General features: G+C 35.4%; 2 protein-coding genes across 3 annotated transcripts in view; both read right to left on the bottom strand.

The window, feature by feature from the left end:
- Positions 1 to 22898, bottom strand: part of LOC134759345 (glycosyltransferase-like domain-containing protein 1) — a 190449-nt gene extending 167551 nt beyond the window's left edge. The window contains exons 1-3 of one of the 2 annotated variants that reach the window (XM_063712771.1): positions 22762 to 22850; positions 10646 to 10768; positions 8927 to 9003 (exon numbers count right to left, since the gene is read on the bottom strand). The gene's annotated coding sequence lies outside the window, so the exon portion shown is untranslated. Of the gene's footprint in view, positions 1 to 8926; positions 9004 to 10645; positions 10769 to 22761 lie in introns of both variants that reach the window. The other variant, XM_063712772.1, reaches the window with a different exon arrangement.
- GTDC1 (glycosyltransferase like domain containing 1) overlaps positions 1 to 26917 on the bottom strand; it is a gene marked incomplete at its 5' end in the record, with an annotated part of 284050 nt that overhangs the window by 167551 nt on the left and 89582 nt on the right. Inside the window, 7 exon segments of the mRNA NM_001133298.1 lie at positions 8927 to 9003; positions 9610 to 9732; positions 10646 to 10768; positions 17716 to 17825; positions 19509 to 19686; positions 22762 to 22935; positions 26451 to 26618. Coding sequence (NP_001126770.1) covers positions 17781 to 17825; positions 19509 to 19686; positions 22762 to 22935; positions 26451 to 26618 — 565 coding nt within the window. The 3' untranslated portion in view covers positions 8927 to 9003; positions 9610 to 9732; positions 10646 to 10768; positions 17716 to 17780.

Raw genomic sequence — 26917 nt, forward strand, 5'->3', positions numbered from 1 at the left:
GATAGGCAAAGGAACTCTTTTCCATCCTCCAACGCACAGCTCCAATGTCGTCTTCTCTGCAATCCCTGTCCTAACTCTACTTCTGGTGTACCTCATACAGATTGTGCACATTACATGGTACAATGACCAGGGAAGCAATACCAGAAGAGTGGTGAAATGTGAAGGTTCTCCAATCCAAGGGCCAAGGCCAGAGGCCAGCCTTGCCATCTGACTGCCTGTAGGACCTCTGGCAAGGTGCTTAGGATTTTTATACTTTGGATTTTCTACTGTGAAATAAGACAGAGTACCTGCTTCATGGGGCTGTTTCAAGAAACAAAGAAAATCACAAATATAAGGAGTCTACTGTCTAAAGCTGAGTGCTCTTGCTGTTCCTACTCTTCTATTCTTTTCTTCTTCACTAGATCCTGTGCCTCTAGAATATAAGCACCCTGCGTTTGCCCATATTAAAAACAAAACAAAACAAAAAAACAAAAAAAAACTAACACCTGTCCTAGAAACTGTAGTGTTAAAATATAAAATTAATTCACAAACTGAAGTGGTATTGAATAGTTTTAAAGGCAGTAATGTGACAAAGTTACTGTTATTATATATCATTAGGATATTAGAGAGCAGATAGTGAAGGGTTGGAAAGAAGTCATGATAAATCTTCAGAAATTTTATGAAAGAATGCAAAAGAAAAAATATGAGATTTGTGGTATATAATAAATATCTATTGGGAATGCAATTCCAATTTCCCCTAGTATGAGATGATCTAAGTGAAAAATATCTTAAGACTTTGCTGCCTTTCCACCTTCTTATGCACGTCACCTTTTCTACCTTCTGACCCACCTCACTTGCTGAGCCTTCCATACCTACTACCATCATGCTAGCCTCTAGGTAGGTACTTATAAAACCTGTAGTGCCTCACTCAAGTCCAACTGCCCCAATGTCTTTATTACCCTTTACTCTAAACTCCCTCACCTTCTGGGTTCCTGGGAAAGAACAAAAGATTTGGGGGTCAGAACATCCAAGTTATAGTTTTGGATCTAGAGGTTAATTCCTCATCTTAGTAAGATAACCAGAAGGAAATAACTATGAATAAATTATAAACTAAAATTATAGGATGGACATCTGCTTTTAAGAATATCTTTATGGATACATAAAGCTATGATGACAGTTATGAATCTTCTCAAAAAGCACACACATTTACACACATTCCCACGAAATTTTATATATAATTTCAGGAGTTATCTGGCAACCTTCAACTACAAAAAGGGATTTCAGTAAGAACTGCTTCTCAACTGGTGACAGAACTTCAGGAAGTATTAGGGAGATGCTTGGAGGAGAGTTTGAATCTTCTCAGCTACCCCTTAAATCATACCATTTCAAGAGCTGCCTAAACCAAAAACAAAACAAAACAAAACAAAAAAACAAACAAACAAAAAAAACTGGCTCTGCCTTTTATTGATTATAATAGTGTTTCATCAGGATTACAATCAAGGTCTTCGTTACATCCAAACCAACTCACTTTCTCTACATTTTCTGATACTACCTTGCCCTGTTTCAAAGGGTAATGGGGTCAGCATCTCAGTAATAATAGTTTCCATATTTAAATATAACCCTTGAAGGCCATATTTTCTTTCCTTTCAATCATTTAAAGGGAACAGCTAAGACTCAATGTAAGCCGTCTTTACCTGTTGTGCCAAACCCCTATCAAGTCCAATGGGGATGGCACTATGTTCAAGGGGTTGAAGAAGAGACTCAGAGCCATTGAATGAGACATGGGGTTTTACCGGGGGCTTACATACAGAGGAGAGAGTCTACGGGTAGTGGACTGGGCAGGAGAAGCACTGGTCTAGTGGCGGCACACTGGTCAGGAGAATCACTACCCTCGCACAGTATGCAGTTTATATAGCATTTTCATTTAGCATCTTCCCACTAACTACCTTCACCTGGCAAACTTCATTTAACCCAAGACAAAGGGCCTTGATCCCCTGTACATGAGGGACAGACCAGGGGCTCAGATGTTCTTCATTGATAAGGAATGAATCTCTGGGTTGGCCACTCCCGGACTCCTTAGCTCAGAACGCTGAACACATTCAGTATGTCTGCCATACAGTCGTTCTCAGGGTATGCTTAAGTTGTTGCTGTCAGGTGCATCTACCATATACTACCCTCTGGTCAAAGACACTACCATTGCAATGGGAACAAAAAGTATGAAGAAGGGAGGCACTGTGAAAGGAATACTATTAAATAACTCCAAAAGAATTCCTCCTAGAATACAGACTCTGCTTTATAGGACCTAAGACCATTTTAACAAAATACATTTATTGTGAAATGTCTATAAAATCCTGTAAGGAAATATTTGCAGGGCTGTGCCAGCATTATAACTTCAGTGATAAATGGTCTAAGCCCTAAAGTTACTCATTCCATCTACTTTGGGGTGTTTTCAAATACCCATGCCAAAGAAGCCCAATATTTATTTCCATAATTGTCTAAGTCCTTTTTGATACTCATTCCCCCTTCATGTTCACCTTTAAAAAAAAAGACGATGGTGATGAATAAAAGGAAAAGTTATTTGGTATTCTTAATTCAATTTATGGAGAGAGCCCACTAGGGAAAAAATAACAGCATTTGAGGAAAAAATTATTCCCTAAAAATATGTTTATATAGTGTTGTAAAATAAAGGGATTTGTAAAAATAGAGATGACTCTTTTTTAATTATAATAATAATGAAAATAGTAGAGGAACCAAAGAGCCCAGAATTAAAATTAATGGCACTATTGTTTAAAATAAGAGAACAGAAATAGATACCATGTAAATCAGGTTTCTTTAAGCTTCTAATTCCATTTAGCTTGGAAAGACAAGGAGAAAGAGAAGATAAAGCTACACATTTAAAACTGACAAAGGGCAGTACTTCTATGCAATTTATAATTAATCTATGGGACCACGTGTCAGTAGAATTTATTGAGAAAAATAGTTTAGTGCTACTTTATAAGGGTAAGACGTTAGAAGAAAAAGTATTGCTATTGAAGTTACACTAGCTAAGAAAATATTGTAAGAGCTATTAATCATCAAGATTCAGGTCATAAGTTGGCTAGCAGCTGGAGTCAAGAAAATCACTGCACAAGTGGCCAGGTGAATTGCAGGTGTTTTACATCTTTCTTCAGGTGTTTTACTTAAGTCACTGCTAATGGAAAGGATACTAAATGAAAGTCTCTTTCAGCCCAAAGTTTTGTAGTATTACGATCTATCTGGTCACCCTATTTTAATAAACAACCTACCACAACCCTCCAAAAAACTCTCCTCTGTATTAGGAGAAGGAAAATTTTCTTTCATGTTGTCCATGCAATTATCTACATGTGTACAAGCTGTAAATACTTTACTAAGTATTCACGTATTTTATCAGTGGTCCTAAACCTAGGAGGTTTAAAGATGTACTGATATCCCAGTTTTATTATTGGAAATTCAGATTTATTTTGTCTAGGTTGCTACCTGGGCATAAAAATTTTTGAAACTTCCACAAGATTCTCATATGCAGCTGGGGTTGCAAGCCCAATGTGAAAGGCAATAGAACTGCCTCAAAGTACCCAAAATGAAGGTGCACACACATGCAGACACATGGACACACACATACACACACACACCCCTCTTAACGATAATATCCTATAAAAGAAAGACAAATATGACCTGCATAATAAGTGATTTATATGTCCTTTTACACACCATATAATTAGATTACTTATCAATTACTTTTTAAAAATTGTTAAATTACCTATCTATAAAGATTTAAAAGCCATATAAGTAGAATTTGACACACTATCATTATACCTTAACTATAAGCCACGGAAAAACAGTGTCCAGCTACTTACAATAGGCCTCCTAATTTTTCCCAATCATATTATCACATTGTTTTTAGAATATTATCTTTTCTGTCATAAAGGTACAGTAACAGATAACTTACACAGACTTCAAAAGTGACAGTAGCATTACCATGATTAAAAGTCTGTCAGTCCTTTTTCACTCTAAGGCATTTTTTGGAGTCTTATAACCTGAACATTTGAGCTTGCTTCAGGCATAAACTTGACTTACCAGACCACAGGTGTAAACCTGAGTATCTATTCCTGATATATAGGTATGAAAATTATTTTATAACACAGATAACTAAATAAAGTTTGTTTTTTCCACATGGCCCATCATCAAATGAAAAGATGATTTTATCATCCTACTTAGAACTTTAGATGATTACTTAGACTAAGGCTGTTTTAAGTTGGACAACTAATCTTTTTTGGTTTAGAGTTCCTCTTTCGATATATCTAAGAATATAAGGAAAACCAACTTCTCAGAAGAGTAAGAACACAGCACTACAGATTGAAATATGATCCATAATTTTTCAGTTCTTGTCTTTTTAATCTTAGAGTCATAGATCCAACCAAAAGCAAGCTTATGGTTTCATATTCTCTAAATTAGAGTGCAAGAAGGTCTTTTACAGCCATTGATACCAGTGCATAATAAGAGGAAATAAAATAGGGAATAAGACAAAGATATATGATCTAGAATCAAAATATCACAAGTTTAAAGTAATTTACAGATTACTTTAACCAAACTTGTAAGAATACAGGATTCCCTCTAAACAAACTAAAACATCGTTTTCTAGTCAAATAACTTGGATTCTATTAAAAGGACTACAAGAAACTGTCTATGAGTTCTAACAACTCTATCCATGATTCTGGAAGATAGAAGAACATACAAATTATTCACACCCTAGACTGCTAGCAGAAGCGTTCTAAATTTCCTCCTCAACTATGCTTTAAACCCCCAGAATGTTCCTATAGCCACTTTGCTTTATAAGAAGCAAGTGCCATACCACTGATCTCAGTCTCATGTAACTTGTGGTACAGTTATTAAGAACACACGCTTTGAAGCCAGACACATCAAAGTTTAACTTATGGTGTCATCATTCATTTGAAATGTGACTACAGGCAAATTACTTAACTTTATCTTCTCATATGTAAATATAAGTTATAATACCTAACATATTAGGTCGTATTAATTAAATAAGATATGCAAAATGAATTTTACAGTACCTCGCTTATAAACTTATTTCTAATATTAACATTAGCAGGATGAAAGGGTCCATTTTCCTGATTTTATAGGCATTACTAAGCCACAGAACTGGAAGCTCTAGATAGAGGGGCAGTCTGAATGGGAAACAACTGAAGAGCCATGGAGAAGCCACCATCACTGGGAGCTATCCCTGGTGCTGGTTTCAGAGCCAGGGCCCTATTATCCTATGTTCCAAAGTTTATTCCTCAAACAAACCAAATTCCGGTGTTCAGTTCTCACCTTGATTTAGTAACAGGTTTCTGCTACCTTGTGTTCCTAAACTTAATTACCATTTGCTTCTCTCAGATGTTGATTTACTTTTCCAAATGAAAACCCAATCTGACACCATTTGCTTCCTTTGCTAGACATTTTTGCATTGGAATTTTTGACATAAAGTTATATCTTTTTATCTCTAACCCCAACAATGATAGTTACTAAAAAATGGTCAATGTTCTTTTACCCTAAACTTTTCTTAGGAAAACTTAAATATGTCTGGAAGAGTAATTAAAATTAATCCAAAGGTTTGAAAAGAATTAAGAGTATTGCTAAGTCATCCCCGGAAACTAGCAGCCAAGTCTTGGAGCTAGAAAATATAGCACAGGTGTAAGCATTATTTTTGCCATGCCCATGGCAGACATTACTAATCTATCATAGAATTCATTTTTAATTCTGAACATCTTAGAATCCTCGACAAGCTCCAAACAGCCATTAAGAGCCAAAAATGGCATGCAAATAGAAGCCTATTTGCATCCCTGAGTTAGTATGAACATGTGAGTTAGTATGAACATGTGAGTTAGTATGAACATGTGAGTTAGTATGAACATGTGAGTTAGTATGAACATGTGAGTTTTTTTAAAAGAAGGCTTTTTTTTTTTTCAAGTCTCAACTGGAACACTGAGCATACATTTATGATTTGAAGAGGCTAGAAGCACCCTTACATTTTAGTTACATAGCATGTAATACATGGTTATTAAAGAATCAGAGCTTCTCTTGTAAGACTGGAGGTGTTAGCCTTATGTCCTGGATAAATTCCAACTTAGGTAATTACATTCTGCTTACCTCAACCCCCTAGCAATTTTTTCAAGTGAATCCACTATTATTTTTCACTTCGTACCCTAACCTGCTGTGTAGTGTTGTGACGAGCTGTTAAACAGCTGCCATGCTTCACTCTACAATGGTGACTGTGCTGCACTGTATAATTTGTAACCATTCTCAGTGTGCTTTGGAATCTTTCAGGATGAAAGTGTTACCCTAAAATGCAAGATATCATCATCATTTTAAAGACATACAGTACAACTGCTTATTTCAGTTAAATTCAGCATAACATATTTAGAAAATACCTTATTTCATGAAAAACCATAAAACTAGGTTAAAATACCCATGAAACATGCTACAAAGATTATATGAAAAGGTATTTAAAGAAAGCAAACTATTTATCAACTATATGAATATTCTGCCAAAGAAAGGAATAGTAGGAAGAAAAAATGCTTAAGACATTTTTATTTGAAAATACATCTGCCTTCATCAGATGGTAAAAATTCCCAATGTCACCCAAGAAAAACAGTGAAGAGAAAAATTGAACGTTAAGTCAATGGGAAATGGAGGAATGCCAACACGTATGGAGAAAGAGATCAAGGATAAATACAATTTTTAACATTTTCTTATTTTTCATCAGGATAGCCAGAAAATTATACAAATTCATTTTCTTGGAGACATAATTTTTTACTATAGATTGCCTGAGGACACTTGCAGACAGGAATATAATTTTGGCAATACTGAAAAGGGTGTCATGATGCAACCATGAGAGGCTACTGCAGGTATGTGGACCTTCCACAGTTTGTAATTTGGTAGAACTGCTTTCAGTCAGTGACTCTCAACCTTGGTTTCACAGTAGAATAACTTGTGGAACTTAAAAAACAAACAAACAAACAAACAAACAACTGGTTCCAACCCCAGATATTCTGATTTAACAGACTTGGAGATTAGGACTTTTTAAAGCTCTCCAGGTGATTATGATGTCCACTTAACATAGAAAAACCAATGCTATGGGCTATGTTTTACCAACCTGGTTATAATTGTGGTTTGACTGGCTTTTACTTAAGGCAGAAAAACCAATCACAGTATTTGAGGGGATGCATACAGTCATACACTAAGTCCTCACTTAATGGCTTCAATAGGTTCTTGGAAAGTACAATTTTAAGTGAAACAATAAACAAAATCATTTTTTTCCCTCATCAACTTTATAACAAAACAACATTGAACAAAACGGTATTATTTGAGGACCAGCTGTATGTTGTTTCACTTAAAGTCACAGTTTCCAAGAACCTACTGATAATGTTAAGTGGGGGTTTACTGTACTTCATTAATACAGGCCACACTAGACCCCAAAGGCATGTTTCATGGAGTGATACTTCATCAACTGGGAGGAGAAAGGCTCTATCACCTAAGGATTATATTTTTGAAGGATCAAAATTCTATTGTAATCTTTTTGGTAATAACCAGAAGGGTTTTTGAACCCAACACAAGTTAGCTCTGGGTATATTATTTGTGCTAAACTATAATATTTTATACTAACTTACATCTAAGACACACTCTCCCTTTCTAGAACACACCAAAAAAATCTATTAACACATTAACGCTTACCTGCATATTAATCATCTACCTACAGTTAGAAGTACTGCACCCTCAACCCAACCCGCACATTCAGGACATATAAAAGAAATACAAGCATGAAGAGAAGCAGGTTTTCAATCGAGTCAAGTACTCAAAGATTACAGATAATGATATGAATAGCTGATTGTTATTGATCATAACAGCCCTGTTCCACAGTTTTAATGCTGAAACACAGCCACCAAATAAAACATAACAAACACACACACACAAAATGTAAACAAAACAGAGCAGGGGAAACCTACCCATAAGCAGCAGGAAAGGGTCATGAGTATCACAAGTTCTATAAAAGGACTAGACTTACATTGCAAAAAGTTATTGAAAATGACTAGGACTTACATTGTAAAAAGTTATTGAATTAAGTTAGTCATGAGGGAAGAGATGGAAGAACACACTGACAAAACATGGTAGTGGTATGTGGATTATCCATATAATAGCAAATTGAGTCATATACTTTAATAATCCCTCAAAGCATCAGAAATTGAGGTAGCAACAAAAAGAGGTCAGTTTAGATGCCTGTGAGTGGTGATTAAAGTTGATAAAGTGAAACAGAGGAGTAGGTGTGACTTTATACATGGGAAGGGCAGAGAGATGTGCAGGGAATATATTCCACACATTGTGTGAAACACTTTACCTATGTTCTCTCTCACATGATCCTCACTTGATCTCTAGGATTTCATGTTAGAGAATCTAAGAGTCTGAACAGGTGACATAATTTGACCAAGATATACATCTAGAAAGTGGCTAAGACCGGAACCCAAGTTTGACTCCTAAGTTTATGTTCTTCCCCCTGTACCACATTATAACACATGAAACTCTCCCTTACTCTACCCCATACTCTGAACTGACCAGAACATCAGCCCACGCCTCATGACGTCAGCCAGCTATCCCAACAGGACTCAGGAATAAAATGAGGGATTCACCTGATAGCCACAGGAAGAGGCAGAACAGGAGTATTGCTACAGCCACCCTGCAATGGAAAATTTAAATACGCTCTGAAGACAAACCTGGAGGGAGAGCTTAGGAAAAAAATTTTTTCATAAAAGATAAACAATTTATATAAAACTTGCAAAGAGAAAGCATTAAAAAGTTTGATGGTTGTACATAATACTGATTCACTCAGGATCTGTGGCATCAAATCTCAGAAAAGAGAGACAAGAAAATAACTTACAGGTTTTGAGTTTCAAATGCTGGAAACTCTTATTCCTCACTCTTCAAATAAGTTTTATATGAGTAGCCCAGTGTTTACTGGAAGAACAAAATACGCTATCAGCAAGTGGAGTTCACTGAGTCATATGCATTTTCATCTCAAAATGAGTTACAGATCAGAGAAATAAAATTATTTCCAGTGAAAAATAGCCACAAGTTGTGATGCAACTGAAATATTTGAGACTCTTCTAAGAAATTTCTGAATACCATCTATTCCTGAAGAAATGGATCTATTTTGTCAATGTTGACTAATCCTATTCTACTAACTATTAATGCAATGAATGACTCTAGTACCACATTTCTAACTGTCTCATGAAGTTTTTTCTCTTTGCTTCTAAATTCTGATTCTGCTGCCATAGTGCTCTAACAACCTCAGGTAAGCACCTCTCTACTGCAGTTTCCCCAGCTATCAGATAACAGATTTGGATGGGAAGACTTCTAAAGTTTTTATTTCACAGATACCCTTCCAGTTCTGAAAAGTTCTAATTCTATTTTTTCATTAAAACAAAATCGACTGTCTAAAACTGAAAAGAGAATGAATCTGTCTACAGTGGAAATGTGGTTGACATTTTTGTCTGATTTTTCTATTTTAGTTAATAATACAAGAATTTTCAAAAACTTATGAATTGTTTTGAGTTCACTCACCCCCCACCCCTTGTCTTCTCCTTGTCTTTTGTTTCCAACAGAATTTATCACTCAATCCTGGGCATTCTATTGTCCCACTGTCTCTTTTAATTCCATTCTCACAGCATGAGACAGAAGCTCCCTCTTCAATTAGTGGAAAATAATTATAATATGCACTTAAGGATTCAGTATTATAAAATGAGTTTTGATATTATAAAAATGAAATATAGTAGCTTTGAATAGACCCATCTTTTACTCATAGATGACTTGGTCTGCTCAAGGTATCAGTAGATAGTCAATAAAGCAGATTTGCACTGGATTTGAAATAGGTGGGTGTCCAAAACAGATAAATCAGCTCTCTACATGTAAATAAATTTAGAGGCACAGGCCAGACTCATGAACTCAAGAGCTGATGAACAGGAAGCACACTCCCAACTAGGGACTGAATTTCAAATGAGGACTATATTTCCATGGACACATGAAAATATACAGGAGAGAAGAGGTGCTAAAATGTTATTTCTTCTCCTGATGCCCACTAATTATAAGTAAATTTTAGTGTGTGACCAAGGAAGAAATAAGGAAGAACTTCTACCATTTTCATTTCATGGCTATTTAAGAAACAGGACCAAGATTCCAGTTTGGAACAACAGGCAAGAAAATATGAATTTACTGAAGGAGGGCCAAGTACTTGAACATTTCCCAGCATTCTAAAATAGAACACTAAACAACCAGAATTAATTCTGTACTGATCAATCCACTTACCATCATTCATCACCCATGTGGAATGTATGAATATCATTTGTGCAGCTAGTGAGCTCACCTTAATTAAAAAAAATTATAACTAGATATCCTACATGAAGTTCTCACTGTTATTTTTACAAAATGTTTTAAAGTACCATATTTAATAGTACTGATAAACAAACAGAAATCTTCCAAACACAGCGAAAAATATTTTATAACTAGTTTCATGAGAACACTTACTAATAAAAATAAATTCGTAGACAACATTGAGTCAAATATAGTAAGAACAAAACAACCAAACTTAAGGAAAGCATACCATTTCTTTTCTTAAATGGATTTGAGACATCATTTATTGAAAAATAACATAGTAGGAAGGCTTTCTTTTTCAATATCCTCAAAGTTAATTTTTTGAATCTCATGATACAGGGCTGACTAGTTTCTGGAAAAAAAAAAAAAAAAAGAATAAACCTGTAATAGTAATTTACACTTTTCCCAGCCATCCCCACAGGGGAAAGCCTATCTTTTCTAATCACTCACAGAAGCACCTCTGTAGATAGCTGGTAATGATATAAACCTTATGGAGGTAAGAAAGTTCTGTAATTCACCTCCTATTAGGCCAAAAGTGCAGAAGACTCTCAAAACATATAACAGAAGTGCACACATAGAAAAGTACTTGGATCTAATATTCTTAGCAATGTTTCTAAGAAGAATTTTGGCACTCAGTCCAGCATAGTAAGGTAGTTAGTACTAGAGAAAGAACTGTTAATCAAAAAACACAAAACACTAAGTTGACATAAAGTAAACATCATATGATACTCCTAAAATTACTGAAGTTGAGCTGGATTACAATTTGTGGCAGAGCTCTGGTTCTACAGAAAATTAAAGACATTACATATAGGTTAATGAAAGAACAATACCATTTTGAGAACACACAAATTAAAAATAATAACAATCATTTATTTAGTGCTTACTATACCTCAAGAATTTTGCCAACTATCTTACACACAATACCTCATTTAATTCTCACAACAATGTAACATGACTGAAATTACTGCCCCTACTTGACCAGTAAGAGAAAAAAATGAGGTGGCAAAGGTCAAGCAACTTTATTAACAGCAGCCACTGGTTAGCAGAAGACATGGTATTGAAACAGCTCTGTCTGACATCAAAGTCAGTTTTCTTAGGCACTACACCATACTGTCTTATCAACATACAGTACTTCATCTCATGATTCTCTATCCAAAGGGAGCAAAAGCAATTATGTTATTGAACTCTGAGAAGACAAAGAGAAGAGTAATTCAATATACTCCTGCTTACCCAGAAATAAAGAGTTGAAAAGATCTGATGGTTTTACAAATTTTGCACTCAATTTTTATGAATCAGTAACAAATGATAAGAAACAATTATCTTATATTTATTTGAAAAAAATAATTTGAGCAGTATCAAGTATGTCAAAGGAAAGGGCAAATCCAACCAAACCTTCTGCAAATGCAGGTCAATATAACAAATCACACTTCCTGCAGGTCAGCTCCATCTAAACGAGCCTCTGACTCATCTCTGACTCAATATACATACAACATTGAATTCACCATCTTTATATCAGCAAATCCGTTTCTCAATTCCAATAGCACAGATCTTCCCCCAATCACTATAATCAATACTTGGAAATCGCCCTGACACTCCTCCATCAAGTTGTCACATCAGCTTGCCAAGTGTATGACCAGTTTATTTGTATGCTTCCTCCTTTTCATTGTTATGCCAGTTCTCCAGTTTATCTCCAATAACCTATTCTAGTAGTTTTTTCACTGGTTTCTCTGCTTCTTATCTCCTTTTCCATCAATATTCTACTCATTGACACCAAGTTATCCATGCTGTAGTGTAAGAGTGGCTACCAAATGACTAAGGCCAAAGTCTAAATTCCTTAGTCTTAATCCCATCTATAGTCTTACCACCTCCTCACACAACTAAGTCAAAGGTAATTAATCTTCTCTAGATCCAGTGACCATTTACTTTCACAATTCTGTGTACCTATATTCTGTCTTCACAATGTGCCCTCTCACTCATTCTAACTCACCTCCATTCCCTAACAGCAAGAAATAACATGGCATTAATAGAAGTAACTATTAGAGTAAGACAGTTTGGGTAGCTATGCAATTTCAGGCAAGCTTAACCTTCTGAACCTCGGTTTCCTCACTTGCAAAATGAGGTTAATAGTACCTAGCTTCCAGGTGATTGGTAAAGATGAAAAGTAATGTACATAAGGTGTGTGCCCCAGAAAAGGCACTTGATAAAGGATAGCCATTATGATTATGCCCAAAGCTTGGTGAGTCTTAGTGCCCAGCTCAAACGCCATAAAAATCACATCATTTTTACTATCTTGTACTTAAAGTCACCTGAATATGCCTATTATTTCTACAAAGATCTCAACCTTAAGATTAAAAACTCTCTTATTTATCCTTATATCCCAGAATATCTTGTATTTTGCACATAAATAACAAACTTTTAATAGATGTTGGGTGAACAAGGGCATATATAAAACCTCAAAGAATTAAATTACTGGGAAGTAAATTTTATTACACCTAATTTTTTGAGGCATATTTTAAAAGAATTTTCTACATAACAAAATCTTTTATCAGGAATTTATTAGGGAATGAGCCACTCTGGGTAAGAAATTATTCTGGTAGCTTACTTTTCAATGGTATGTTTCAAATTGTTTATTTTTTAATGGAAAACTTCATAGAACATTTCCCAGCATTCTAAAATAGAATACTAAACAACTAGAATTACTTCTGTACTGATCAATCCACTCATCATCATTCATCACCCATGTGGAATGTATGAATATCATAGCTGCTGGGCAGATGTCACAGAACAGAAGTACATGTGACTTTTCGTGTCACACGACACAGTACTCACATTGCTAAGCTATAACATTTGGCTGCTGTCGTATGGGTTGGTAGAATATAAGACAGTCTCTATCTTTTTATTTACTTGAATTAGTGATAAACTTTAGATCTACAGAATTACTAGAGTTTTCAGAATTTTGTTCCCCTTTGCTTTTCAGTTTGGAGTCATGTTGAATGGATAAACTTGCCAAAAAGTCGATCAATAGATAACAAAAATGGTGATAACGGAAGTATTAATACAGCTACTAAAATCTGCCAAAAAGTTGTAGGTTGTAGTCAGCACATTACAAAAATCATCTCAATCCTTATAATACACCTAAGGTGGGGGGCTGCTATTTCAATTTTCAGCTTACAAATGAGAAAACTGAGGCTCTGGAAGGTTTAGTGATTTGCCCTAGGCTGAACAGTGGTAGTTAGAGGTAGAACGCAAACTGGAATCCCTGTATACTGTACTACTGACTTACATCTTTTAATACGGCATTACTAAAAATGGAATGACTGGAATAAGTGAGTCTTTAAAAGACAACCAAAGCTTAATTCTTCAAAATAATCTACTTGAAATCTTTCCAGCATGCATTGTACATAGCTCTTATTTAATGAATAGAGTATATAACTTATACTTTGTTCTTGCCTTGCTGGGCCTACACTGATGATTGGTCACTGTGATACAGGAAGCTCAGTGATGCCCTCTGAGTCTGACAAGGAGAAAAGAGACCAGGTGGACCTTCTGTTGATTCCCTTCTTTGAGTCTGTTGAATAACATCATCCGTACTTGGCAGCAGCCCTGCTCCATGATGCTCCTGGGCTGGTGTCCCTAGCTGAGTATGTCCTTTAATTTTTAGTTATTTCTCTGCATTGTCTGTGACCTTTGCTTCTTATCCCAAATTTCTTAGGACAGGACTACAAGAACCTAAGAAAAAAATGGACATTAAGTCTACGATTTAAAATTAAGGAAATGTTTATACTTGAGGTGAACAGGGGTAAATCATCCTATAATGAAATCATAGTTTTTGGTGTTTCTACTGAATTCAGAGCACTTCTTTTTGGTGGAGTAACTGCTGAACTGAAGAGAGCAGAAATCTAACTATTGTAATTAGGCATTAACATGAATAATTTCATTTAAAAATATGTTTTGAGTAAACAAGAGTTTATTCTATGTAACTTTATATAAATATAAATATATATATAAATATAAATATATATATATATATATATATATGGCTGACAACCAAACTGTCTCTTTTAACAAAGATAATTAAGAGGAAAATGGTTACAACCTAACACAGCATGAAAGATTTATAGTAGATATAAAGAAGATTTCTTGACAGTGAGTAGTGTTGTACGTTAGAATAATCGATCAAAAGATTTTTTACACAATAATTCTATAAATTTTTTAATGACATTCAAAAGAAACACGTTTTTGCATTTGTTCTGAAGAGCCAAAATAATTGTTAGCAAATATGGTTAAGTTTAAATTTGTAAAGTCAAAGCTTTTCTTCTACTTTAGGTTTAGATTAATATTCAAGAAGACAGTACTAATTTCATTATTTCATAGAGCAAAGGCAGCAGTTTTACTAATATGTCCAACATTAATACTGTCTCAAAATATCTGAGAAATATGACCACATGTGGTAAGAAGATTGAGGTGTTTTCTGGCAACTTCCCTAAAAGCAGAACTCTTGATGGCAGAAAACAAAAAGTTTTCCGTGGGGAGCCACGGGGGCTGCCTTCTGTCCTATCAATCCACAAATTCTCGAATTACAAATCTGCTGTTGTTTTCTGACACATCTGCTTTGCAATGTAAAATAGTGTTTTCTTTAATAAGAATTCTTCAAAAAGCCCTTAGGCGCCTCGCCTTTGTTTGCACAGCCTGGGAGTTTTCATTTAAAGTTTTCACACTGTTTTTAAAATTCCCTATTTTTGTTTCTAAATTAGTTAGGCAAAGTCCACAAACCTCTGTTTTGGGTTCTCATTTCAGCTACATAGAAATGATGAAGAGAAATGTGCAGATAAATTTGTAAGGTTTTGATAAATGAGATTACCCCAAATGACCAACATCCTTTTTCCCTCTTTCCTTCAATGTCAAAAATGTAGGAAGTAGGAAAGCAGAAATGCTCTTTATATAATCCCTATTCCAGGGATGTCTACTACAAATTGAGGAAATTCACAGGAAAAACCCACTGTTGTTTACTCTGTGGCAACTCTGACAATCAAATGTGGTGGGAAATAGGAACAGACAATGAAATGATCGTGAAAATATATGAAATTCTGTTGTAATGATCATACCAAGGCTGATATTGGATATACTACTCTGTGACAACTAAGTTGGATCTGAAACCCAGATAAGTATATATTTCTGAATCTAAAGTACATTTGCTTTAATTTACTCAAAATCTAAACTTAAACTCCTAAGGATATAGCATCCATTCATCTCCTCATTAAAAAATAAACAAGTGGGTGTTTTTTTAAGGTCTCCACAGGAAACATAAACATTTGATCTTTTTATATTAATTATGTGCAACCATAATGAAAAAAAATTTAACTTTTTCCATAATGGGACAGAGAAAGCAGACAATTGATAAATACATACAAATATCAGCCTGACAGCCTGAGCATTTGTCTCTCTTCACCTTTAATCCAGCTGAATATGATTTGAAGAAGATGATACCCACTTTGATATACTCTATTCATGACTCCCTCATGGGATTCCTTGGGAGGAGATGATCTTTTTCAAGGATAAGAAATGCTACTTTGTAATTTGCTGTAAGTCTATAACACATTCTTATATGATCCAATTTGTTGGAAGTGAAGATAATCTAGTGACATGAAAATCATGGATACTCCTTCAGTAGAGAATCTTGTAGGGGGACAGATGGAAGAAGTTGGATGCTGCGCAGATGCAGCCTGCTCCATCCTTAACATCTAATGTGATGGGCTGGGCACTGCCCTGTAAGACATGTTTCATGCTATAAGCTAAGTTGTGAGGCAAGAGAATTTGTATAAATGAGACAAAACTTCAAAAATAAAATAAAAAAAAAAGATGTTTTCTTACACATGAAATCACAGCCTGAGCCCACAGCTGTTTCTTTGAAGTATTCCTCCTATTCTGCTTCTTTAGGACCATTTTCATTTTTTCTATCAAAATTCTTTCTTAAAATTTCTCATTCCTGTTGATGTATCATCTTTTTCAGAACTTCAACCTTTTAAAAATATGCTTTCAAAAGCCTTGAGCGCTTTTTCTTATGATGTTACCATGACATACTCACTTTCATTCAAATTTTCCGTCAGTTCATTTTTATAAATCATTTGTTCTTTACCGGTCAAAGTCAAGTACTAGAGACCAGAGTTTCTCTTTGTGAGACAGGTAGTTACAGCAAAATTGTTAAGAGTTCGGGTTCTAAAACAGTATTAAAAAGTATCTTGTTTCTAGGTATACTTTTACTATCTATATGTGTGATCACTGGCAAAAAGTTACTTATATTTTCTATGCCTGAGTTTCTTCAACAGGAAATGTCTTTCAGAGTTGTAAAGATATGAAATGATAAGATATATATGATAAATGCATTTAGTACAATGCAGAGCATAGAGTAATAATCAATAAGGGTTAGTTGTTATGGCTAGTTCTACCATCTAAAGATGACACTGTCAGAAAGCAAGATGTGAGGCCAGGCAAGGTGGTTCACGGTTGTAAACTCAGCACTTTGGGAGGTCAAGCTGGGCAGATTGCTTGAGCCCAGGAGTTGGAGACCAGCCTGGGCAACATGGTGAAACGCCATCTCTACAAAAAATAAAAAAATCAGCTGGATGTGGAGATACCCACCTGCAGTCCCAGCTATCAGTAGGGTAAGATGGGAGGGTCACTTGAGCCCAGGAGGTCAAGGATGAAATGGGTCATGATCACATCATTGCACTCCAGCCTGGGAGACAGAGAGAGACCCTGTCGAAAGAGGGGAGGGAGGGAAGCAGAGGGGAGGGAACAGAGAAAAGGAAAAGGAAAAGCAAAAGCAAAAGGAAAAGGAAAAGGAAAGGAAAGGAGAAGAAAGAAAAAGACAGGAAAGGAGAAAGGAGAAAGGAAAGGAGGAAGGAGGAAGGAGAAAGGAGAAAAGAGAAAAGAGAAAGGAAAGGAAAGGAGAAAGGAAGATGTAATTCTTCAGATGTTTGGATTTCATAAGACTGAGACTTGCAGAAATGTCTGGATATTTATTTAAAATTTACCTACTTCTGCTAGGCCTTGCCTTTATGACAATTACATGACCTAAAGTATGAAAATATTGGCTTCCTTTAGCATCTAGTTTAGTAGGTGGCAAGATTACTCCCTTTTTTCTCTACCTCTCCATCACATACTCAGCACCATGGAGTTCCACGGGAAATTTGTCTTCTTGAAACACACTGCAAAATTGCTTGACTTTTCAATCTAATCTATATCCTTTAACACAAAATAGTCTTTTGCAATATATTCCAGTAGTAATTCTCATCTCACCAAGTCTCAGGATCATATTTATCTTCTGGTATTAACATTGCAAAATCTGCTTTGTTGACCACCAATCATCTTGCAGGCCTGGAAGCCTTCAGTATGGAAGGAGCCAGTGTCTGCAATCCAGCAGAAAAGGGAAATTTGGTCAATGGCAAAGCTGTAATCAGGGATATTTTAAAAAGATAGCTTAATAACATGTCTCCTGGTCACTGAAAACTGAAGGATATTACAACTGTACAAGAAAGGCTTTAGATGTTTATTGTCTTCCTTCAGGGGAACACAGCTCATGCACATCTTAAAGTAAGGTATAATGTTTAATTCCATTTGCTGTCATTTATAATTTCTGCCAAAAGTGGATTATGAATTTTCCTACCTTCTTAAAATGAAACTTACTGGTTACCATTTAATCTTTCTTAATAAATCACAGTCATCCTTTTGATGTACAAGCTGTACAATCATGGAGAAATGTCTGCAGGGGTTATTTGATGTGCAGAGTTGCCTGCCCTGCCATAGAATGGCTCCAGGCTGCTATGTTTCTTTTTTTTTTAACTTCCCATATATTTTTTTCAAAATGGTTTCTCTCTCTCCTCCCTTGTTGTCAAGCTGTCAGTCAGCTGTCACTTTTTACTGCTGTCAGTGAGACTGCCTTTATCACACCCCCAATTTGATGCTGCTAATCTGCTGTCAGCTGAAAAATCAGATAATCAAGACTTTCGAAATTGCATTTACAATAAGTGGTGGGCTGAACACTGGATGAAGATTTTGAGATACAAGTTCTAGTTCCTGCTCTGCCTATATCTAGCTGTGTGATTGCCAGAAGACATATAACTTCTCTGGGCCTTGGTGCCTTCATCCATAAAATAAGAAGAGGAGAGAGAGAGAGAGAGAGAGAGTGTGTGTGTGTGTGTGTGTGTGTGTATGTGTGTGTCAGAGACAGACAGAGAGAGATCTCATCCAGACCTGAATCCTAAGTTTCTTTGGCTATGAGAATACACATGAAACTTTTTTGTGACTTAATAGAATGCAGGATGGATGCCACTGACCCTTTAATGGTCAAATTCAAGGACGCTTTTTAGTCATCACTTTACTTAACCTCACTGCTGTGAATTCACTAATGATTATCTCCTTAGAACTCTCTCCCCTTTGTTCCACAGGATAATTATCTCAGTGTTGACCTCCTGACTCTTACTTTTTCTTCTCACTTCAATCTTGGGCTCTTCCTCCACCAACCCCTTAAGTGTCAAGAATGCCAAAGTGGCTCCAATGTTAAAAGGTCAGGATGACGATGAGGAACCCAGCAAAGGAGCCTGAGAAGCAGCAGTCTGTGTGAAAATCAGGGGACTATGTGTCCTAAGACAACTGAAGAATGTGTCATGGTGTGTCAAATGCTGCTGCTATGATAAATAAGATGAGGACTACGAACTGACCACAGGATTTAGAGGCAGTGGTGACCCTGACTAAGACAATTTCAGTGGAATAGTTTTAACTCAGAACAGGAGGAAGGAACTTAGAAGGAACAAGTATAAACAACTCTTTTAAGGTTTTGCTACTAAGAGAAGGAGAGAAATGAGGTAGTAGAAGGGGGAAGTGGAATAAGGAGAAAAAAAATTTTAAGATATAAGAAATAATAATGTTTTTATATTAATAGAAATAATTCAGATAAAAGAAAAATAGGAATAATTCAGAAGAAAGGAAAATTGATGATGCAGAATAGACCAGAAAAAATTGTTAGGACAATAGTCCTAACATCATCATGTGGGATGGATGAGTCTGGAAAAGAAGTGGAGATGGGGCCTTACACAGAAGCGAGGTTGTTCATCCCCAGTAACAGGTGAGAAGATGGAGAATATGCACCCAGAAGAAGCACATAATTGGGTGGACCTGGTAGTATCAATAAATAAAAGTTGTCTTCTGATTGCTTCTATTTCCTCAGTCATCAGCTGAGAATGAAGATAGAAGATTTGGTATTGGAGTGTTCTAAAAAAAAGAAGGCATAATTAATTATCTAGAAGAAGGGAAATGCTTGCCAGGTAGTCAAAGGGCCCATCTGAATCTTAGGAGTCATACATTTAGAACATGCTAATAAGTATGACATGCTTTTCTTCAGTTATGTTTAGTCCATGATTATAGGAAGACAGTATATGAACAAATAGATTTAAACAGATGAGGGTTTTTGCCAATCAAATATGAAACAAAAGGTGTAAATGATTTGAGAGGATATGTAAGAGAGTAAACATAATGATGGAATAAGAAAGTTAAGCTGGACAAAGAAAGAGAAAATAGGACAAGAGTGAAATTAAGTTGGCTCAATCAATGGAAGGCAGGGTCTGATAAGGCCAAAGGATTGTTTGATTCAAGGTGATAAAGCAAATAAAACCAATCTCCTTATTTATATTAGATTCAGCTTTTAGGAGAGTAGTTCTCTATTTTCATGTGTCAATTATAGGACTGTGGGAGGCAGAGGGAAGATAGTCCTCTATATTTAGATGCCAATAAATATGCTAGGTTATAAATTAACGGGAGCGGGTCGGGTAATAAGATAAAATAACCTTTTGTTGTGGGTCTACTGTATGCTAAGCACTATCCTAGGTACGTGGTATACATTATTTCATTTAATCACTGCATCATCCCTATGAGATGGTTTAATCACAACCATTAACAAACCTAAGTGCAAGGTCATTCCACAGGTACAGATCACAGAGCTAGTAAGTGGTGCTCAAAACTCAAATACATGTATACGTGACTACGGCATCTAAGAGCTTTCCCATGCCAAAATATTCAATACATATAATGAAATGTTTTCAAGGGAATACACTCTCTTGCTACTATTTATCTGGTCATTGCGAGTGAGGCAGGAGATGAGTGAGGAAGGCAAGAGGTAGCAGTAGGTGCCATGAGTCCAATATTAGCGAAAACTGCTGAGGTGACAGACATGCTCTGAGTTTTAACAGATAGAAACTCTAAAAATCTTCATTTATTTTGTTGGAAATATGGCTTTTCTCCCCTCCCTAATTAATATCCATTATATTATATAGCACAATGATTAATAATTTAACTGTATCTTCTGCTTTGTTTTTAGTTAAATTCATTTTTCCCATGACCAAATAATATTTGGATTGGGAGAAAGATACAAGCATTCAAAAATATTTTTTAATCACCTTGGTTATTTTGCCTTTGGAATTACTAAATACTTTTCAACATCTCAACAAAATAATACGGTTTTGAAACTGCAGGCGTTAGAATGATTGTCATTCATGCAAATAATCACTTACTTACACTATATGAGTTTGGGCTGCATAAAGCAAATTACCATTTGAAAATAATTCAAATAACACTCTAGGCTAAGACCTTGCTTATGAATGTTATCTTGGCCACAATATTTCTTAACCTTTTTCTATTTAGCTAGATTCCTTTGTGGTAATATCATCCAAATTAATAAACTATTCAACTGCCACAGGTACATTAAACATATGATGTTGCAGAAACACATCGGATGTAAATGAATTTTAAAACATCTATTTAGAATTCTACAGCAGTAATAATTAAGATGAGCTATAACCACCTACTCACTTAGAGATATACATTTTGCCTATACGTGATATTAAAAAAACTTAAGTCAAAATATAAGGTTCATATTTTGAAAAATTCGGATATATAACTGTTCTAGTTAATCACAGGCAAAGTATAACTATCACATTTTTCAAAAGCTGAAGTTCTCTCATCACACATAAGAAAACTATGTCTACAAATACACAGACAATATACATAATTATATATATATTCTGAAAATTGCTTGTGATCGTGGCTCCACTTAGCTTTATAGTTTTCAAAACGGCAAATAAATCATTAACTGTTTTTGACAAATGACCTGTAATGATAGGATGCTTGAATGGTAAGTAGAAATTGAAATCAGAAGTCATGAGGCCTAAATGTTAATCCAGTCTGTGACAATGACAAGGTGAATACAAGCCAGTCTCTACTTCTCTGAGCCTCTGTTTTCTGCACTTTATATAAAGATTGGGCAAGATGGTCTAACTTAAATTTTATGATTCACTAACTTGATTTTGTATGGGGCAGATTTTTCTTCGATGAAATATTAACAAATAAGACACTCAAATAAATCAGCAATAGGAGTGCAGATGAGGACTACCGTTTCTACAGCAAAATATGGGTGAACTCAGTAAGTGTAGAACATAGAAGTTAATGCTGACCTCTTGCATAGCATGTATGGATATTAAATCATTTCCTGCCTTCATTTCAGGGATGAGGAAGAAACAGCTGTTCCTGAACTCTTTTAAGAAAGCAGTCAGTAAAAAACAGCAGCGTCTCCTGCTAGTGTGAGTCCCACTGAAGTAAACTTTCTGTTCACAAGGGAGAAATATTCCTAGTGGTAGTAAAAACAGTTTTGCTAGGTTTAATCAAAAGTGAAAAGGAATTCCAGAATGTTCCCTTTGAGCCACATCATCCATTGCTAATTCAAGGTGGGCCCAGCAACAAGGGTAATTAAAAAGATGTCCTTAGTAACTAAGAAACAGAAATGGCAATTAGGTACATTTGTAAACCAATATAGAAGACTTAACTCTTTATTAAGATAATATAAATAATTAAAAATAAAGAAAAAATAAAAGAAAATAGCATGGGAAATGAACTAATCCAAGCAGTGAGACTTAACATTGACCTATCTAGACCAGTTATTATCATATATATAAATCAGTGGGCATAAGCTGAATGCAAAGGTTGAGAAATATGCTTGACAATGACTTCTGTAACAAAAAAAAAAAAGAAAGAAACAAAACACCAGGCTGCTTTGGCAAACAAATAAAGAAAAGAAAAGAAAGGAAGGACTCAATATCTGAACTAACTATTGAGTGATGGGTTAGACACATGATGATTTAAAATCTTTGTAAATCACAGCACGGTGAGATAGAACTTAATTCTCTAACTAACCATACTTATGCTGAAAAGTTAAAACTGGCATGAAGAACATCAATTTCTATACATTTGAGGAATAATTTATGACACAATATTGAGAACAGAGTCAAACATACTGACCTGCTCACATCAGGAAACCTGATGGGAAAGTAAATAACTTGGCACTTGGGTCTGATGATGCTTTCCAGATCCTTGGGTCTGTGATCAGGAATCAGCTTCATAAATTTTCCAATGGAAGTGAGAAATGATTCCATATTAAAAACCGAGTTGAATACAACCACATCAGCCACCAGGCTGCAAAGGTGAAAGACAAATGCAAATGATGAGCCCAGACTCACTCAGAGTAATTTTTATCAACCTAAGACCTCTATGGATTAATCAGAGTTTATACCACACCTTAGGTTTGCAAAGAACTCTTCACTTCATACCAGTATCTACCAAAATGTCTCTAAGAGCTAAGTTAGTTTCATTAGTGTTATATCACAGGGAGCTGATTGGTGGCATCAGACTGGAAAGGCAACAGGGAAACAGAATGATTTAATGGGATCGCATGAGACTCCAAACCAAAGCATATTTTTCCACAATGCCAGGAACTTTCTATATTATCAACAACACTATGTACAGCAATTCCTTTTTCTTCGTGGCCCAGCTACCCATGTTGAATTTCTGTCAGTGATGTGCATCATTTTACACCATACTACTGAGAACAGAGCATCTGTCACACTTCTCACTAACTTCAAGGAGACTAATTCAGATAAAACTACTTTCATACTAAGGCACGATACCTTCGGCACTATTTGGTTAAAGTCTACTTCTTGCTTTAGCCTTTACTTCAAGAAACTGTGTTAAGTTTTTAAAAGTTCTGGGACTACACAGAAAGGATTATGGTATCCCAAAATAACTTGTTTCACTATCATATTATATTATATTGGGCTAGCCACAGAAATAGAAGAAATTGGTAGAAATGCATCCAGAAATCCAGATCACTAGGTCCTAACTGATTCCGTAAAGGTACATATAAATTATAAAGCACTGCAACACCATGGACCTTCGAATTCAACAAAATAAATGTAGTAATACCAGTCCGCAACAACAATGGTTCAAACTTAAGATTTTTTAAATTTCACAATGGTGAAAATGTAATATATATTCAATTGAAACCATACTTAAAATACTGAATTTTGATCTTTTCCTGGGCTAATGGTATGTGCACAATATTCTCTCACGATGCTAGGCAGCAGCAGTGAGGCACAAATCTCAGTCAACCACATGATCACAAGGGTAAACAACCAATACTCTAAAGTGGCCTGTGCTGCCAGATGATTTTGCCCAACTGTAGGCTAATGTAAGTATTCTGAATATGTTGAAGGTAGGTTAGGCTAAACTATGATGTTCGATAGGTTAGTTGTATTAAATGAATTTCAACTTATAATATTCTCAACTCACAATAATGGGTTTACCAGGCTGTAATCCTATCGTAAGTTGAGGAACGTCTGTATACAAGATTAAAGGGACAAAGCAATTGGTTTTATTCCACCCTAAAAATGATAGATCAATACTACTGGAAAGAAGACATGTTATGTCCACAGGACTGCAGAACACCACAGAATAAGTAGAGCATATAGAATGGGAATGCCATAGCCAATCGTCAGTTTAGATTAAGTCATATTTGCTGAAACAGCCAAATTTACTATTATGTTAATATACAGCAGAATAAAAAATGAACAAAAAGAGTGTTGGCCTGCTACTTCCATGCATCCCTTGAAAAAAACTGATTTTCCATACAAGTATTGTTTATTAGTTGCTACCAAGTGCAAATTTGAGGGGTGCGGGTGATTACAACACGAATAATACAAAGGAATGTCACAGAAGGGCTGACACAACACTAAGCAATAAGGAAGCCAATATAATAATATACCAAAAGTTTAAGGATGTTTTACAGCTAGTCTTGTTTTCACCATATGTCACATATTGTAATAGCGACCTACAGGTCATAATATATAGTTGTGACATGTGTTCATAAGTCAGAGGGTTAGTGAAATCACTGTTTAAGGTGAGTGCTTATGTCAGTCATCTTTAAAGTCCTTAACTGCCACACAGTCAAGAAAGAAATCTGACAGTGCCAAAAAAGCAGAAGTCAGCAAGAAAACTAAAGAAACATTTGAGGAGGCAGGAGCCATACTTTTCAAAGAGAATCTGAACAGGACTGCCTTTTGACACTCTTATTTTTCCTCTGGACAACTGTAAACCATTTTTTTCCCATTAAGAAGCCAACTGATGATGAAGTCCACTTCTCTCTCTCCAAGCTTGTCTATAAGTTTACCCTCTTGAGAAAAGCAATGCTGAAAAACCATGTACAAAACTTTTATAGTCTCATTCCCTATGAGCAAAAACAACGTTTTATGAAAGTGAGGAGGAATCGAGAGCTAAATTGTTTTTAGATAGCTTCCCTCAAACAGCATGTGACCCAACGACTTACATTCTTAAAAATCCAGTCTATGCTAAATTAAAGATCCAAGATAGTTTACAGAAATATCCTTTTTGGTACATTTCCTCCCTGATATGAGTGGATGTAACTTCCATTAACTTTAAAGCCACCCGTAAAGGGAAAAATAGACTTAGTTTTTTTCCCAGTGATTTCTCAGGGGTAATAAACACACTATCTGAGGAAAAGAATGATGCTAATTCAAGAAATCAAAAGAATATTACAAATGTTTTCAATATTGATAAAGCACAAAATGATTTTATTTTCATTTTTAAAACATATTTTCCTTCTCTGTTTCAATATAAAGTATTTTAATTTTATTATGAAATTTTAAAACGGCTGCTTTTTTTATGAGACATTTGACGTGAAGCAATTCCACTCTATTTTGATAGCACTGCTACTTCACAATTGAAGCAGCTTGTAAAAATGATTGTAGGAAAACATTCACAAAATGCACACAACACAGAATTATTACTATATAGCCGTTTTTCTGTGTCAACTAAACTATGAAACATTCTTGCAAGAATTGGGGGTCTGTTTAAACACATCATCAAACCCAGTTGCTAATAGCTGTTAATAAAGATGAATAAAATGTACAAAATCACTGACAAACAGATTCTATTTGACTGTTGCAGTTATGTGAATAGGATCCAATAGCAAAGCCATTTCAGAATTGTTATTAACTTCTTTCATTAACTAAGCTTCAGGAGATACACTTTGTCGAAGTAACAATAGAGAAGGACCATCACCTTTAAAATGTCATGGTATTTTAAGGCTGTGCCATTTCAGAAGACTCAACGAGGGAAAAAAGAAAACACTACCTAAAGATTCATTGTCCATAGTCTTCTCTGTCTTACAATAAAAAAAAAAAAAAAAAGGCGGGGGAGACAAAACCCCAAGTTGCTCTATTATGCTTTAATTTTTATTTCTCTGTAAAACCCTATTTTGATTTTAGCTGAATACAGTGATCGTGATTAATAAGTAAGAGTTAACTAACTGCACTTTCTAAATGCCTTAAGCAATAGATCATGAAATCAAGGGGTGAAGGTCCCTGCCAACCTTTTAATTCTATTTTGAATGTTGTGAAAAATAGATAATTAGCTCAACATATAATCAGATTGTTATATATATATGTATTTTTATAAAATGATTAGTTGTGATTCTTACATATACTGCAGAAGGAAAAATTGTTTAAATATTTGCACCTACCTTATGGTGTTTTAAAAAAAAGATGTGCAGTAGTAGGTCTCCAGATTTAAAATGTAACCACCTACAAAGAAAAAGGTAGCAAAGGGCCAAATATAATGATACAATCCATACCTACCATGAAAGAATTTGGTTGTATCCATACTGGAAATCCCTCTCCTGACATTTCTTGACAGGATATATCAACTGGTTCTCGTGAAAATACAGAATCTTTTTCAGTTTCCCAAGGTCAGGCCGAAGGGCAGCCAGTTCGGTCAGGTTAAGCACTGAACTTGCAAAGAGGGTCCTAGGAAACAAGAAAATTGGGGTTTACTGTCCCAAGTATGTTTGAAGGGATCATGCTTTGCTCTTCTCTCCTCTTTCCTCTTCCCACCCCAAGAAAAACACATCCCCTATAGGGACACATCAATAGTTGAGGCTTAATACCATGTAGCAGCATTCTAACTTTTGATCTCTTAAAAAGCAGCTGCTTAGAACTATAAAGTCCCTGAATATCTCACTGGTCTTCTCAGTGCAGTTACTGAGTAATGTTAAAAAAAAAAAAAAAAAAAAAAAAAAAAACCCGGATGGATTTTATTGAAAAAG

The sequence above is a fragment of the Pongo abelii genome, chromosome 11, assembly GCF_028885655.2.
Source record: "Pongo abelii isolate AG06213 chromosome 11, NHGRI_mPonAbe1-v2.0_pri, whole genome shotgun sequence".
Classification (NCBI taxonomy): domain Eukaryota; kingdom Metazoa; phylum Chordata; class Mammalia; order Primates; family Hominidae; genus Pongo; species Pongo abelii.